Here is a 13,674-nt window from a genome sequence, read left to right as displayed (position 1 = left end):
TCCTAGTCACTGACAAAGAAAGCTCTTCTCCCTCCGCAACCTCAAGCCCCAAAACACAGCCCAGAACTGGGGAGGCAGGTCTCCATATACCTGGCTGTGACCCAAGAGACCAGAGGGGGAAAACTGAAGGCTGGGCTCTTTCTCACAGTCTGGGGGCAATCAGGTGTATAGGGCTTCCCTACCTCATCCCTCCTCCCCGGAGGGTGGCCTCTCAGTCACACTGAAAACAATTAAGTTCTCTGGGTTCTGTGGGAGCTTTGAAGATGCTGGGTTTGAGTGGCAAGGGAAAGGGAAGTTTCTCTAAACTCTAAAGCATTGCTGTCCAATAGGATTTTCTGTGACGGTGGAAATGTTCTAAATCTGTGCCGTCCATTATAGTAGACACGTGGCTATTGAGCACTTGAAATGTAGATAATGAGACTGAGGGACAGAATTTTAAATTTTAAGTTTTTTTCTTTTTTTTTTTTAAAGTAGGCTCCATCCATGCCCAACGTGGGGCTTGAACTCCCGACCCTGGGATCAAGAGTCACGTGTTCTACCGACGGAGCCAGCCAGGTGTTCCTAAATTTTATGAATTTTAAGTAATTTGCATTTTAACAGCCACATTTGGCTTGTGGCTACTGTATTGGACAATGCAGCTCTAGCCCTTGGGGATTGGGGGTTTTGCCATGCAGGGATGCAGGAGAAAATATAGTACCAGTCCTCATCAGGCCCTGTGGGTGGCCAGCATCAGGAACAGGGCTGGGGTAGATGTTCCCAAACAACCACAGAACACTTCTCTTGCCTCTTTATTCCTGATGCACCTTTGTCCCCTCTTTTTCCAAGGTCCTCATCACACACTGATATCCCCACTCCTTGTTGGTCTCCAGGGGGTTGCTGGATGCCTCTTGGCGACCGCGCCTGGGAGACAGAGCTTCACACTTGTCCCTGCCGACCCCAAACTGTCTCTGGCGGGCATCAAAGACCACATGCCCTACCCGGGTGCCCGACCCAGGGCAGTAGGGCTTCCAGTTGATTTTGGGAGGCATAGACATCCGGCGATAGCTCTGGTAGGCTGAGGGCGCTGTATCCACAGGACGGTACACCCAGTCCCGGCTGCCTGCTCGCCGGGAGGATGGCTGCAGCTCAATTAGCAAAGGGACCTCTGAGAAGGTTTGCAGGTCATTGTAGATCATCACCTGGGGCTTGGAGGAGCTGGAGTTCTGACTCAGTGGGACAGAAGTCCATGGTAGCTGCTGTTGCGCATCTTCCTTCCGAGGAGCCTCCTCAGATACACGAGACTTCGTCAGGCACAGTGATGACTTTGGGGTGTGAGGTAGGCCCAAGACTTGGACTGAGTCGGTACTTACAGCAGGGCCTGGGTTCTTGTGGTGGTTGGGATTTGAGATAAGGGATGAATCCTTGTGGAGCCTGGATTCCCCAGTCAGGCTTTGAGTCTTGGGGAGGCCATGGTCTTGGGTAAGGGCTGGGCCCTTATTGGGGCCAGGATCTTGATTAATTCCTGGGTACTTGTGGAAGTTAGGGTCTTGGATATATTCCGGGCTCCTGTAAATTCCATCGTCTTGTGTACGGCCACATCTTTTGACTTCGGTGGCTTGTGTAAGGCTTGGATTCTTACGGAGATCAGAATCTTGAGTAAGGCCTAGGTCCCCGTTGACTCCAGAATCTTCAGTGAGGCCTGGATTCTTGTAGTCTCCGGAGTCTTGGGTAAGGCCTGAGCCCTTATGGAGACCAGAGGTTTGGATCAAGCCTGGGCTCTTGTTGACTCCAGAGTCTTGGTATAGGCTCTTCTGTGGGCAAGAATCTTGGGGAAGGCCTAGACTCCTAGAGACTCCCAGCTCATGAGCGTTACCTGCACTCTTGTAAATTCCAGAATCTTGAGAAGGGCCTGGGCTATTATGGAGGCCAGTAGTTTGGGAGAGATCTTGACTTTTACAGTGTATAGTCTCTTGGTTTTGTTCTAGATTCCTATAGACTCCAGAGTTTTGCATAAAGCCTGAGCTCCCCTGAATGTCAGAAGTTTGGGGAAATGGTATGTTCTTGTGGAGGCCACAAGGTTGGGCGAGACATGGGCTTCTAAAGATACCTGCATTTTGAGTAGGACCTAGGCTCTTTTGGGGGCCAGAATCTTGGGTAATGACCAGATTCTTGTGAAGTCCAGAATCTTGGGAAGGGCTTGGACTCTTGCAGAGATAAGGGTCTTGAATAAGGCCTGGGGGCTTGTTTAGGCCTGGATCTTGAACAAGGCCTGGGTTCTTGTAGAGGCCTGGATTTTGGGTAAGGCCTGGGTTCCTGGGAACTCTCAAGTCCTTTGAAGGGCTTGAAGTCCTTCGGAGGCCAGAATCTTGGTTGAGGCCTCGACTCCCCTGAAGTTCAGGGGGTTGGGGTTGGATTGGGGGTTGGAAAGTCTTAGAGAACTGTGGAGGGATGGGGAACTGGGAAGAGGGGATGGACTGAGAAGACCTGGAGGTTGGGGGGAAGGTGGGGGGTTGCATTGAGGTGGAGGGCTTCTGGTGGTCGGAGGGTTGATGAGGGACAAAGGATCTGGGAGACGTAAGAGGCAGAGAAAGAGTGCATGGGGGAGGGATGGTGCTCAGTGAGCTCTGGGCACCGGTTGGAGAATGAAAGCAAGGTTGAGAAGGTGTGGCATCCTTGGAGTAGACCAGGAGTTTGGGGTAGACCGGAGTCTGGGAGTCTGTGTTTCTCCTCTCAGAACTGCAGGGATGGAAGCTGAAATAAGGGAAGGTCTTGGGCTGTAAGAACTTGTCTTTGGCATCATTTGAGATCTTCCATTCTACATCCCCCAGCTCCAGGTAGCCCAGCACGGAGCCTGTGGGGGGCGGTTTGGCACAGTCCCCACTGTGTTGCTTCGATGTTGGCTCAGCTGTCCCAGAGCCGGCCAGACCCTGCCCCTCTTGGGGCCTGGGGAGGGTGCCCACGTCCCTTCTGGAATACCCAAATTTTAGCGGGGGACACACACGGCACACATTCTGTTTCACCCTGCGGGCATCGTAGACTACGTGGCCTGTGGAGAGGCCTTGGCCGAAGGCAGTCAGGGTAGAGGGAATAGGAGTTAGGATGGGGGTACGGGTGGTGACAGAGACAGGAGTGGTAGTCAGGGTCATGACCAGAGCTGGGTCGGGGGTTGGCCTAGAGATTGGGACAGGAGCTGGGGGAGGGGCTGGGGCAGAGGTGGGAGCAGGGACCAGGGGGTGAGGGACATGGGTATAGGTTAGATGAGCATGGGCCAGAGTGCAGGCTGGGGCATGGGCTATTACGGGCTCAGGGGTGTGACCCAGGGGACGGGCTGAGGTGTGCTCAGGGCCATGGGCCTGGGCAGGGGTGTGCTGAGTGTGCTCAGGGGTGAAGCCTGGGGAGTAGGTATGGGCCTGGACTGAGGTGTGCTCGGGGCCATGGACCAGGACAGGGGTGTGCTCGGCAGCATGGGCTGGGGAGCAGGTCTGGGCTTGGGGGGTGATGTGCTCAGGGGTGAGGGCTGCAGAGCAGGTACGGGCCTGGAGGGGTTTATACTCTGGGGCTTGGGCTAGGGAATGGATCTGGGCCTGAGGCAGGTTATGCTCAAGGGTGTGAGCTGGGGAGCAGGTCTGGGCCCAGGGGGTGGTATGCTCAGGGGCATGGGCTAGGGAAGAGCTGTGGGCCTGACAGGTGGTGGGCTCAGGGGCGTGGGCGCGGGGGGAGGTCTGGGTCTGGGCCTGGGCCTGGGCCTTGGGGGTGCTGTGCTCATGGGTGTGGGCTGGGGATGAGGTCTGCATCTGGGTCTGGGCCCGGGCCAGGGGGGTGCTGTGCTCAGGGGTGTGGGCTGGGGAGTGGGTCTGGGTCTGGGCCGGGGCATGGGCTGGGTCATAGTCTGGGGTGTTGGTCTTGCTCTCGTGGGGCAAGAGGAGGGGAACCATGTCCACCTTGCTCATCCTGGGGAACTGGGAAGGTGCCTGGTGCCTGGAGTTGAAGCGGGCCCGGGCCTTTAAGGCTGTGACCTGAGGGGCCTCCCCAGCCCCCATCACCCCCTCCTTCCATGGTCCCCCGGGAGCATCCAGGGGAGCCCCGGCGTGCCCACACTGAGGCGGCATCCAGCAGCACCCAGAAGCCTTCTCGTCATTCGTGTCTGGTATCCAGGAGTTGAGGTGGTTGGGGTACCCGACCAGGAAGCCCGGGCGCCCGTGGAAGCGGGAGGAGACTCTCGAACACAGGTTCTTGGCGTCCATGGAGCAGTGCGTGCACATGGGATGTCCGCCTGTGTAGCTGGGTCGCTTGTCTGCAGGGAAACGTGGGATGGGACAGGGTCGGGGCTCCTGAGGGCCCGAGAAAGGGGACAGGTCCACATCCCCTTGAGGCCATGCTGGGGCCCACTCACCTTTGGGGTAAAAATGATGGAAAAGAATCCGCAAGGAGCTCTTCAGATGCCTCCAGAGCTGAGGGAAGCAGGGGAAGGGGGAGCCCGGACGTGTGGTGAGCCCTGCAGCCCAGCCCTTGCTTGGCCACATCCCAGCAGCCTCAGCCCCTTTCGAACCCCAGGGCTCCCCAACCCTGTTGCGCAGCCCCTGCCCTGACCAGAGTCACCACATTGATCCCCACGTTGAGCAAGATGAAGCTGCCCAGAATCAGAAGGATCGAGTCTCCTAGGTCCTGGCACTTCCTGGGGTTGGTGCCAGAGCATACTTGGGCTCCGTGGTGGGCTCGCTCACCCATGGCCGGGGGTCCCAGGACCACCTGGGCCCCCCCTGGCCCCCACATACTCACTAGGAGCCAGACTCCTCTGGTGGGGGAGGGGAGAGGGACTGGGTCACAATGGGGCGGGTGTTGGGGTCACAATGAGGGAGGGGAGGAAACGGAGGGCCTAGGACGGTCTGCCCTAGTAACCAGGTTCTCGTAACCTGAGTCCCCAAAGTCAGACGGGGCTAGAAGCCAGCATGCCTGCCCTGTGGCCCCCATCCCTCCTTCGTTCCCTCACTGCCCCCGCCTCACTCCCTCAAACACTCACACAGTCCATCCCCTCGGCCACTCCTAAGGCTGGGAGGACCTTGGCCTCAGGGCCTTGGCCTTCTCCTTGCCCTCCCTGGGGCCGTGGCCCTGGATCTAGGCAGAGGTAGGACTGGAATCTGACCTCACCACGTCGTCGTGTGGGGCTGAGCCTCGGAGCCCACTTTCGGATCGGGGAGGGCAGATGCCCAGAGCACGTGCTCAGAGACAGATGGTTTGGAGTCTGCCGCTGCAGGACCTCCGTAGGGCACGGGGCGGGAAGCACAGTCCTGCGGGGGGGTGGGGGTGGGGGCCTGTGGCCACAGCCACTTGGAGCCTGGTGCTGAGAAGCCGGGACCCAGGCTGACAGAAGTGGCCCTTCCAAGGCCCAAAACACACCACAGTGTTTCCTGGACTCCGTTGCTCTTTATTCCTGTCTCCGTGCCCGGCCCGCCACCCACAGTCGCCGCGGGTCAGTGCAGCTTCCCGGTCCGGCTCCTGGGCACCGAGGGCCGCGAGGCGGAGGGGGACGGCGGGGGCAGGGAGGTGGCCCGCGCTCGGCTCTCCTGCACCTGCCGCTTCAGCTCCAGGCTGTCATAGACCTGGTAGCCGGCAGTGCCCCCGGGGTTCCTGCTGAGCGGCACAAAGGTGGGCTGGGGCTGGGGGACCTCGGGAGCCTGGACTTCGGGCAGGGGCTGGTTGGAATGGGGGAGCCGGGCCGAGCTGGGGGCCGGGGCCCGCTGGTAGGAGGTCTCGCCCAGCATGGTGAGGGAGGTGGAGGCCGTCAGAGGGTGCCGGGCGGGCAGGGCCTCAGCCCATTCGGCGGCCCGGCGCCGGACCTCGTGGGGTTCCCGGGGGCTGTAGCTCAGGTGACCCGTGGATGGGTGCGGGCTGCGGGTGGGCTGGCCGTAAGCGTGGCCGTGGCCGTGGCCGTGGCCGGGGAGGCTCCGTGGGTGCGCCTGGAGGAAGCCCCGGGACACCAGCGTGGGCGGAGGCTCAGAGCCCTCCAGGCCCCGCCGCCGCTGATCCCTGGAGTCGTAGAGCAGCTGGCCGCTGGACGGGTAAGGGTCGTACCCCGCGGGGACCCAGGAGGGATTCGGGGGCAGCAGGCAGAGAGCGGGCAGAGACGAGGCCCACTGCTCTGCCTCCATAGTGCCCCAGATTCGGGACCGGGAGCAGTGGGGCCCGTAGGACTGCAGCCTCAGCTCCGACTTGGCCTCCACACGCTTGGGCATGCGGCGCAGCTCGGGTGACAGGTAGAGAGAGGGTGGCGGCAGGCTGGCCAGGATCCCACCCTGGCGGCCCCGCAGCCCCAGGCTGGGGGGCAGGCCCATCTGCGGGTAAAGCCTGCCCCAGCCGCCCCGTGGGTACTTGGGGAGGGGGAAGGCCAGGTCCTCCTCCTGCTCCACGTCGGAGTCCAGGTCCTCCTGGTCAAAGGGGGACACCCCCGGCAGCTGCGACATCTTGCGGCCGCGACGGGGGCTACGGAAGGCTGAGGGGTTGTGGGGGAAGTGCCTCTGGTTCTTCAGCCCCCACTGGTGGCTGCAGGGACGGTGGTGGCCGAGGCGCTGGTGGGGGCCGCGGCGGCGGGGGCGGGGGTTGCCCAGCCGGCGGCAGGAGGAAGAGGGGTAGCAAGTGGGCCGGGCCAGCTTCACTTCCACGGGCTCCAGGGTGCAGTGGATGTGGACGTCTCGGGCCTTGGCGGGGGGATCTTTGGTGGAACCTTCACAAGCCTGCAAGGTTTCACCTGGGGGCGACAAGCGTCTGTGAGGCCAGGGCGACTGTCAGAAGAGCTCAGGGCTGGGAACAGGGTGGCCTGGGTTTCTAGGGTTGTGCTGGTGGTGTTGGGCGGGGGGTGGGGGGATCCCCGACCTCTCTTGCTGCCATACTTACTTTTCTGATTAATCCAACAGAGCATCTTGTCTAAGGCATTCTGGAGACCATGCCACATCTGGGGATAGTGTGGGGTGCGAGTGAAGACCAGGAGGCTCTCTACCCTCCCCCCCCCCCCGGCTCCCAGCCAAGACCACACTCCTGCAGGCAGAGGCTCCCACCCTCAGCCCTCTTAGCCGCGGGGGCTGTCCCCCACCATCACTGACCACAGTTACCACGTTGATCCCAATGTTGACGAGAGCTACGAGGCCCAGCAGCAGAAGCAGTATGTCTTCCGGATCCTGGAGGTGTTCCTGGTGTTGATTGCAGCACCCCACGTTGTCGTACCAAAGCTGGTTTTCCATGGTGGGGGGGCCCTACGGCCACCTGGGCCCGCCCCCCCCCCCCACCAGCCCCGACCACACTGTACTCATGCCGGGACCTGGGGACACCTACCAGCGGGGGAGGGGGTTGGGTCATAATGAGGCACATTGGGGGGAGTCACAATGCAGAGGTGGCCACGCTTTTGTCCACTCGGCTTGCCCTTAAATGGCCGTCTCTGCCCTTGGCTGCCACTTAATGCGGCCCTGTCCCCGGATATCCCAGAGCTCATTCTTTCCCTGTCTCCACAGGGGCCTGCTTAAGTCACCACCTGATTCCTGATTTGAAGACATGGTCGCTATAGTTGTAAGACGGTCTTCACAGGGACTGAGTCGTCCGTAAAGGATTTCCTCCGTGTCATTGTTCTCTTGACACATCAAGGCACCTTGTGAAGTTGGTCCCCTCCACCCATGCCTACTTGGGGCCAGCAGCTAGGGTGACAGCAAGAGTCCCCTCCGGGGTCGCCGCACTGTGCCAGTCCCTCCCCGTCCTTCCCGTTCCCTGCCGTAATTCCTCTAGCACCTACCCTGCCCACCCCTTCCTGGCCAAGGATTGCAGCCCTATGCCGTGTGGTCACCGAGCCCACTGGCCCCCTTGCTTCGGAGCAAGACTGACTTCCTGCTCGCCCCGGGTTGCTTGCCTCTGCCGGGGACCACCCCGACCGTGCTCTCTCCCCTTCCTAACCAACTGCCCTCCCACGGACCTAGCCCTCCAAGCTGGAAACCTGTTAGCTCCCCCCTTAAGAAAACCCCATGAAACGCACAAAGCACAAAATAGATGTAATTGTGGATAGGACAAAAGGAGCCTTCGTTCTGAAGCAGGTTCATCACTGGGGTCCGTGGAAGTGGTGCCCTGGGGGCCTCGAGTCATTTGTCGGGATGCGGGTGAACAACTCGACAGAAATAAAGCAACAGCCAGTAGGTGTTGCCCTCCGAGCCTCCAAACACATAGTAGGTGCTCGATACGTACTCACTGAATGGAATCAACTTAAAAAGATCAACAGTGGGGGCGGAATGAAGGCGAAGGAAGCAGCAGGCTGATTCACAGAAGGCCTGCCTGGCCACGTTCCAGGAACGCATCTGCTACAGAGGGTGGGGTCCGGTTCCTTCGGCCTGGGCGCCCCCCCGGGGCTTCTGGTTCCCGAGCCCTCGAGCGGCCGCGTGCGTGTGTCCATGCGCCCACGTGGGCGGGTGTGCGGGCACGAGGCCCGCTGCCTAGGAGGAGGTAGGGCCTGATTTTCCCGCTGTGTGTGGATGGCACGCTCCGATGCCTTCACATGGCAGACTGAGGCAGGGGGAGTCTGAGGGGCCAGGCTGACTCCGGAATGCAGTCTCCCTGCGGGAGCAGAGCCCGGAGCTTCTGAAGCTGCGCGGGGACTTGATCCCTGGTGTCTGTGTGACCGTGAATTAGTCACTTGCCCTCCCTGAGCCTCGGTCTCCTCGCTGGTGACAGGCAGGTGCTAATCAGAGCAGTGAGGTCCCAGAGGGCAGCCCTCGAGAATGTCCCCAGTGTTTGGTCCTCCGCTCCGAGCCTGCTCGTGGGCACAGGAGCTTTGGGTCCTGACTGGGGAATCGTGAGGGCCTGGACACCCTCCCTCTCAGCCAGCCCTGCTCAAAGAAACCAGGGCTCTGGGGGGGAGGCCAGGGAAGCGCGCCAGCCCTGGGCTGCGGCAGAAACCAGGCCGCCGAGGGGCTAGGGCCACGGGGGTGGGGTCTCCCCTCTAGCGTAGGCCTGCCTGAGGATCTGGGCCGGGATCTGGGGGCGCTGCTCTGGGCACGAAAGAAAACAGGGGAGCGGCAGGTGGGAACGTTGGGACCCAGAGGGGCTGGGAGAGAACTGAGGGCAGGGCCCCGGGGAAGCCAAGGGGTTGAAGAGGGTCCCTGGGGCTCTCGAGGTCCCTGTTGCCAGGGAGACCCTTCGCCGAGGGCCCTGACTCCCCCCCATACCACCGCAGACCACCTCCTCTCTTCCTTTTATTTTTGTCCCAGTCACCTCTCTGCCACAGAACGGTACACCCAGTCCTTGCCCGTGCCCTCGGCCACGTTGCTGGATGGGGAGCCCAGGGGGTAACAGTGGGACAGGGCCTCCACCTCGCGGGTCAGCTCCCGGAGCCGCCGCCGCACGTCTCGGGCGTCGTAGACCACGCGGCCCGAGGAGCGGCGCCGGGGGATGTCAGGGACAATGGCTGGGCCCTGGACGGGCGGCGGGGCCGGCGGGGAGGGGGCGCACGCCTCCAGCTCGGCCTGGGCCCCCGCCCCACTGTTCTTGTGGCTCAGGGCCTGTGGGCTCGGGGGCGGGGGGTTCACCGGGTACACGTAGGCCTCGAGGCCCAGCTCTGACCGCATCTCTCCTTTGAGGGGCCTTCCTTCTACGGTCTGCTGGAAGCGAATGGTCTGGGGAGGGGGCTCCACGGCATCCTGGGGCCAGGGAGCCCAGAAGCCCTGGCTGGACTGGAAGCCCTGCCAGTCTGCCGGCTGATCCCAGTGGTGGGAGCACACTGCCGGGTGCTGGTGTGGGGGCTTCTCGTCGTCGTCCGTGTCAGGGGCCCAGGCTACCGGGCGGTGGGCACGGCGGCCGGAAGAGCCCCGGTGGCGGTGGTGGCGAGTGGGTGGGGGGGTCACAGTCATTTTCACAGGGTCCACGGTGCATCGGAGGTGGACTGCAGGGGCGCTCTGCTTCGGAGGCTGGGGCTGCTTCCCCGGTGAGGATGACTTAGAAGCTTCTGTGGATCAAGGAGAGCCGGGAGGCTGGTGGGGAGGCTGGCTCCTGAGGGGACGGGGACGGGGACGGGGTGGGGGGGCAGGGTGCAGGGGCAGAGGCTGCCCCGCTGTAGTGTCTGAACGGGGAGGGCGGGCGGGGAAGGGGCCAGCTCCGGATCAAGGCTAGAAGGCCGGGTCCCTGCCTCTTCTGTGCCCCCGGCCTCCCTCGCTTACCTTTCTCATAAACAATATGGAACACTTGGTGTAAGAAGCCACGGAGCCGGCGCCAGAGCTAGGTGAGGGAGGACACAGTGAGCCCGGGCTGGCCCTGGCCACCAGGCCTTCCGCCGCCCCCATCCTGCCAGCGCCCTCCCGCCTGGCCCCACCCTGACCAGCGTCACCATATTGATGCTAATATTAATGCAGATGATGAGGCCCAGGAGCAACAGGATGGAGTTGCCCAGGTCCTGACAACTGTTGGTGTTGGAGCTGTGATACGAAGCCCACCCGGGCCGTGGCCGCTCAGCCATGGCCATGGGGGTCCCTAGGGCCACCGGGGCCCCTAGGCCCCCAGCCCACTGTGCCCACAGCATCCACCAGCCGCCTGCCTGCCTGCCCCAGGGACTCCTGGGGGTAAGCGGGTCACAATGATGCCGGGCTCTCCCTCACAATGTGCCAAGAAGCAGAGTCTCGGGGCCGTGGTTGACCTTCCAGCCTGGGCCCAGGCCTTGGCAGAGGCCGAACCCTGCACCTGGCACTCCTGTCCCCGTAACCAGCCACCTGGACCGGCCCCCACGCCCCCTGGCCTGTCTGGTATCTGCCCCCATGAGCCCCCAGCCATTCCTTCTCTACACCAGCCTCAGGCTTCTGCACACACCTGGGCCCTGATCGGAACTCCCCACACAACCCTGCTACCGTGGCAACCTTACCCCAGCACCCACTCCCCCCTTTCTCCCGGCGCTCCGAGCCGCTCCCCGAAATGGGCTGTGGGCTCGGACCACCTCCCTCTCCCTCACTGGCGGAGTGGCGGCCCTGAGGCTTAGTTCCTCGGAGCCCCCCCACCGACACCGCCCCCGATCACAGCAGGCACCACCAACAGTTAAATTTTTATATTTACAATATTCTCTTCATCTTTTGCCAGGTTTAAAAATGTGTACAGAGCCGCGAAGGGTTGGGGCAGGGACGTGGGATTGTCCGGGGATTGTTCTGGGGAGAGGGGCTGGGCATTGGAGTCCGTGGCTGAATCATGGGGTCCCCCAGCCCCCCTCCCATGCCCCAGTCTGGGGGGGGCATCTGTCTACAGGGTTCAGGGCCCAGGTCCCTAGCATTTCGAGGGCATGGCTGTTTGGAGAGGAGCTAGATCAGGCAAGGGAAGGGGTCAGAAAAGAACTAAGTTTCCCTGGGGGGAGGTAGGAGAAGGGACAGGAGGCAGAGCTCTGGGGAGCCAAGACCAGGGATCCCGGATCTGGGTGTCAGCGGAAGACAGCCCCCCCGCCCCCTACTCAAGTTTGGCACTAACGAACCCGCAAAAGGCCAGCCTCCACTGGTGTCCTTTAAAGCCCTTCCTGATACCGTCCTTCTCCCCAGAGGCCAAACCCTTTCTCCTCGGGCCGTTCCTCTCCGGGGCAGTCACCCCGCACGCGTGTCCTTTCAAATTCTCCCTGCTATTGTCCGCCTGAGCCCCGTCCCCCACTGCCCCCTCCATCTGTCCCTCAGCACCGCTGACCTCATTCTCTCCCCAGCCTTTCCCGCCTGCGCCCTCCTTCCACGGTTCCTTTCCTTCAGCCCTGGCGGCTGATGGAAGGGGGGGCCTCGTCAAAGAAGAGGATGGGTGGCTGAGGGGAGAAGGTGCTCTCACGCTGACACGGGATGGCTTCAAGGAGGAAGACAGAGACGGGAGGAGAGACACGGAGGCAGAGAGGGAGGAATGAGACACGGGGAAGGGAGGAGAGACACAGGCGGGACCCCTTTCGCTGCCGCTTCTGTACCCCGTATCCCACCTGTCCCCACATTTACCTGTCCTGGCCCAGGACTGGGGAATCCTTGGCACATTTTGGGGGTCTTCCCCGCCCCTCAAACCCACCTAACCCAGTTTGGCACGGATGAACAATGGTCTGAGGATTGAGGGAAAGGCTGTCCTCAGACCCCAGTGAGGGCTTTGGTCAAACATGCATGGCCTCTGTGGGTGGCACGCCATGCCCCCCAACTTGGCATCTCTTGGGGGGGAGACGGGCAGAGCTTTGCCCCCAGGGTTTGTACACCCCCCCCACACACACTCAGCTTAGGTCAGGCTGAAGTCTGTCCCCACCTGCTGGGCAGGGAGGAGCTAAGTGCTCGGCCTCAGGCCCCAGACCCCGGGGATTGCTGGCAGGAAAGGGGCCGTCTGCATGGGAAAACACACATCCACATGCAAGAACATGTTTCCACTCGGAGAGATGTGTCCTGGATCCGTGGGAAAACAAGTTCCCAGGCAGCACAGGGACGCACGGATCTCCTCCCTTCCCCCTGGCAGGGAATCCTACGCAGAGCACGGGCTTCATCTGACGTATGCCACGGGGGAAAAACATGCTTCGCTGGGGCAGAGGGGGTGTGGGGCACGGAGTGGGAGTGGGGGGGGGACGACTGATTTCCTCGGTACCTTCCCAAGGGTCACTGTCCATGAACACACCACTTCCAGGGTCTCCATGGGGTGGGGAGGTGGGGGGAGGGGGGAGAAGGCATGAGGGAACGGGATTCTGGGGTACAAATCCCCACAGGAATTCTTTTGAGGGGGCCAACATGTGTCCAGGGCGGCAAAAAAAAAAACACCTCACCCTGCACATGGGAAAACACACCCCCTCGTGAGAAAGCAGGCCTCCACGTGGGAAAACACGTCCGAGTTGCCACACACCGAAGACTGGTGTCCCAAAGGAGGGCACGAAACAGCCCCCCGTTGTTCCGAGGCCCCGGTCCAGAGAAGAGGACGGGCCTCTGGGCATGGGAAAGACACGCATCCTGGTGCGGAACCCCATGTCCTCCTAGCGCTCCCCGCCGTGGGGCGCCCCCGGAGCGCGCGGGAAGCCTGTGGCCGGTCCTCCTCCCTGCCTTCTGAGCCGCGCTGCCCACCGGCGGCAGGCGGGGAGGGGAGGGCTGGGGAGGAGGGCCTCCCCCCAGCCGCCCCCTATACCCGAGTGGTGGAGTGCGGGTGCGGTAGCGTGTTATTAGGATGCGTGTCTTTAGCGGGCGGCGGGGGGAAGGGCCCGAAGGGGTGGAGGGAGGGGGGCGGCGGGGGCGGCGGGGGCCCCAGGCCGCTGGGCAGCAGGGTCAGGGCCCCGGGGGCCAGCAGAGGCACGTCGTCCGGCGCCCGGCGCAGCGCCAGGGTGTAGTCGGGCGGGCAGGCGGGGCGCAGGGCCTCGGCGGGGTCCGCCCCGACGCCCCCGGCCCGCTTCAGCTGCAGGGACACCAGCTCCTCCTCGGGCGGCAGCTCGCGGCCGGCGGCGGGGAGCAGGGCGCCCCCGCCGGGCGCCCCGGGGCCCGAGCCGCCGGGGGGGCTGAGCCGCCGGCACCGCATCTCCTGCCGCCGGTCGCGCTTGTAGTAGAGCGCGGCGAAGGCCAGGATGTTGAGGAAGAGCAGCGAGGCGCCCACGGCCACCGTGACGCTGAGCTCGGTGGAGTAGTCCCGGGAGTCCCCGGGGAAGCGGTCGTAGGCGCGGGGGCCCGGCTCGGGCTCGGGCTCGGGCGGCAGGGTGGCGGGCGGCGGCGGGCG

General features: G+C 62.7%; 4 protein-coding genes across 4 annotated transcripts in view; all 4 read right to left on the bottom strand.

Annotated features, from left to right (window-relative positions):
- Window positions 1-832: 832 nt before the first annotated feature.
- On the bottom strand, window positions 833-4,707 carry SPEM3 (SPEM family member 3). The gene is given in 4 exon segments (XM_044921794.1): window positions 833-871; window positions 873-4,273; window positions 4,373-4,430; window positions 4,570-4,707. Coding segments are annotated over 4 exon segments (3,636 nt in total).
- A 743-nt stretch (window positions 4,708-5,450) lies between these two features.
- On the bottom strand, window positions 5,451-7,214 carry SPEM2 (SPEM family member 2). Its single transcript, XM_021694853.1, has 3 exons — window positions 7,077-7,214; window positions 6,871-6,928; window positions 5,451-6,724 (listed from the first exon to the last, which is right to left on the bottom strand). The coding sequence occupies exons 1-3, from the start codon at window positions 7,212-7,214 to the stop codon at window positions 5,451-5,453; spliced, it is 1,470 nt and encodes a 489-aa protein (XP_021550528.1).
- Window positions 7,215-9,218: 2,004 nt separating this feature from the next.
- SPEM1 (spermatid maturation 1) lies at window positions 9,219-10,465 on the bottom strand. The gene is made up of 3 exons (XM_021694661.1): window positions 10,322-10,465; window positions 10,164-10,221; window positions 9,219-9,952 (listed from the first exon to the last, which is right to left on the bottom strand). Exons 1-3 carry the CDS (start codon window positions 10,463-10,465, stop codon window positions 9,219-9,221), a joined length of 936 nt encoding a protein of 311 aa, XP_021550336.1.
- Window positions 10,182-13,674, bottom strand: part of NLGN2 (neuroligin 2) — a 17,636-nt gene continuing 14,143 nt past the window's right edge. Inside the window, exons 8-9 of the mRNA XM_044921536.1 lie at window positions 12,764-13,674; window positions 10,182-10,221 (exon numbers count right to left, since the gene is read on the bottom strand). The exon at window positions 12,764-13,674 is cut by the window's right edge and continues 46 nt beyond it. Coding sequence (XP_044777471.1) covers window positions 13,090-13,674 — 585 coding nt within the window. The 3' untranslated portion in view covers window positions 10,182-10,221; window positions 12,764-13,089. The remainder of the gene's footprint in view (window positions 10,222-12,763) is intronic.

The sequence above is a fragment of the Neomonachus schauinslandi genome, chromosome 15 (genome assembly GCF_002201575.2).
Source record: "Neomonachus schauinslandi chromosome 15, ASM220157v2, whole genome shotgun sequence".
Classification (NCBI taxonomy): domain Eukaryota; kingdom Metazoa; phylum Chordata; class Mammalia; order Carnivora; family Phocidae; genus Neomonachus; species Neomonachus schauinslandi.
This window is presented reverse-complemented; position numbering and strand designations above follow the sequence as displayed.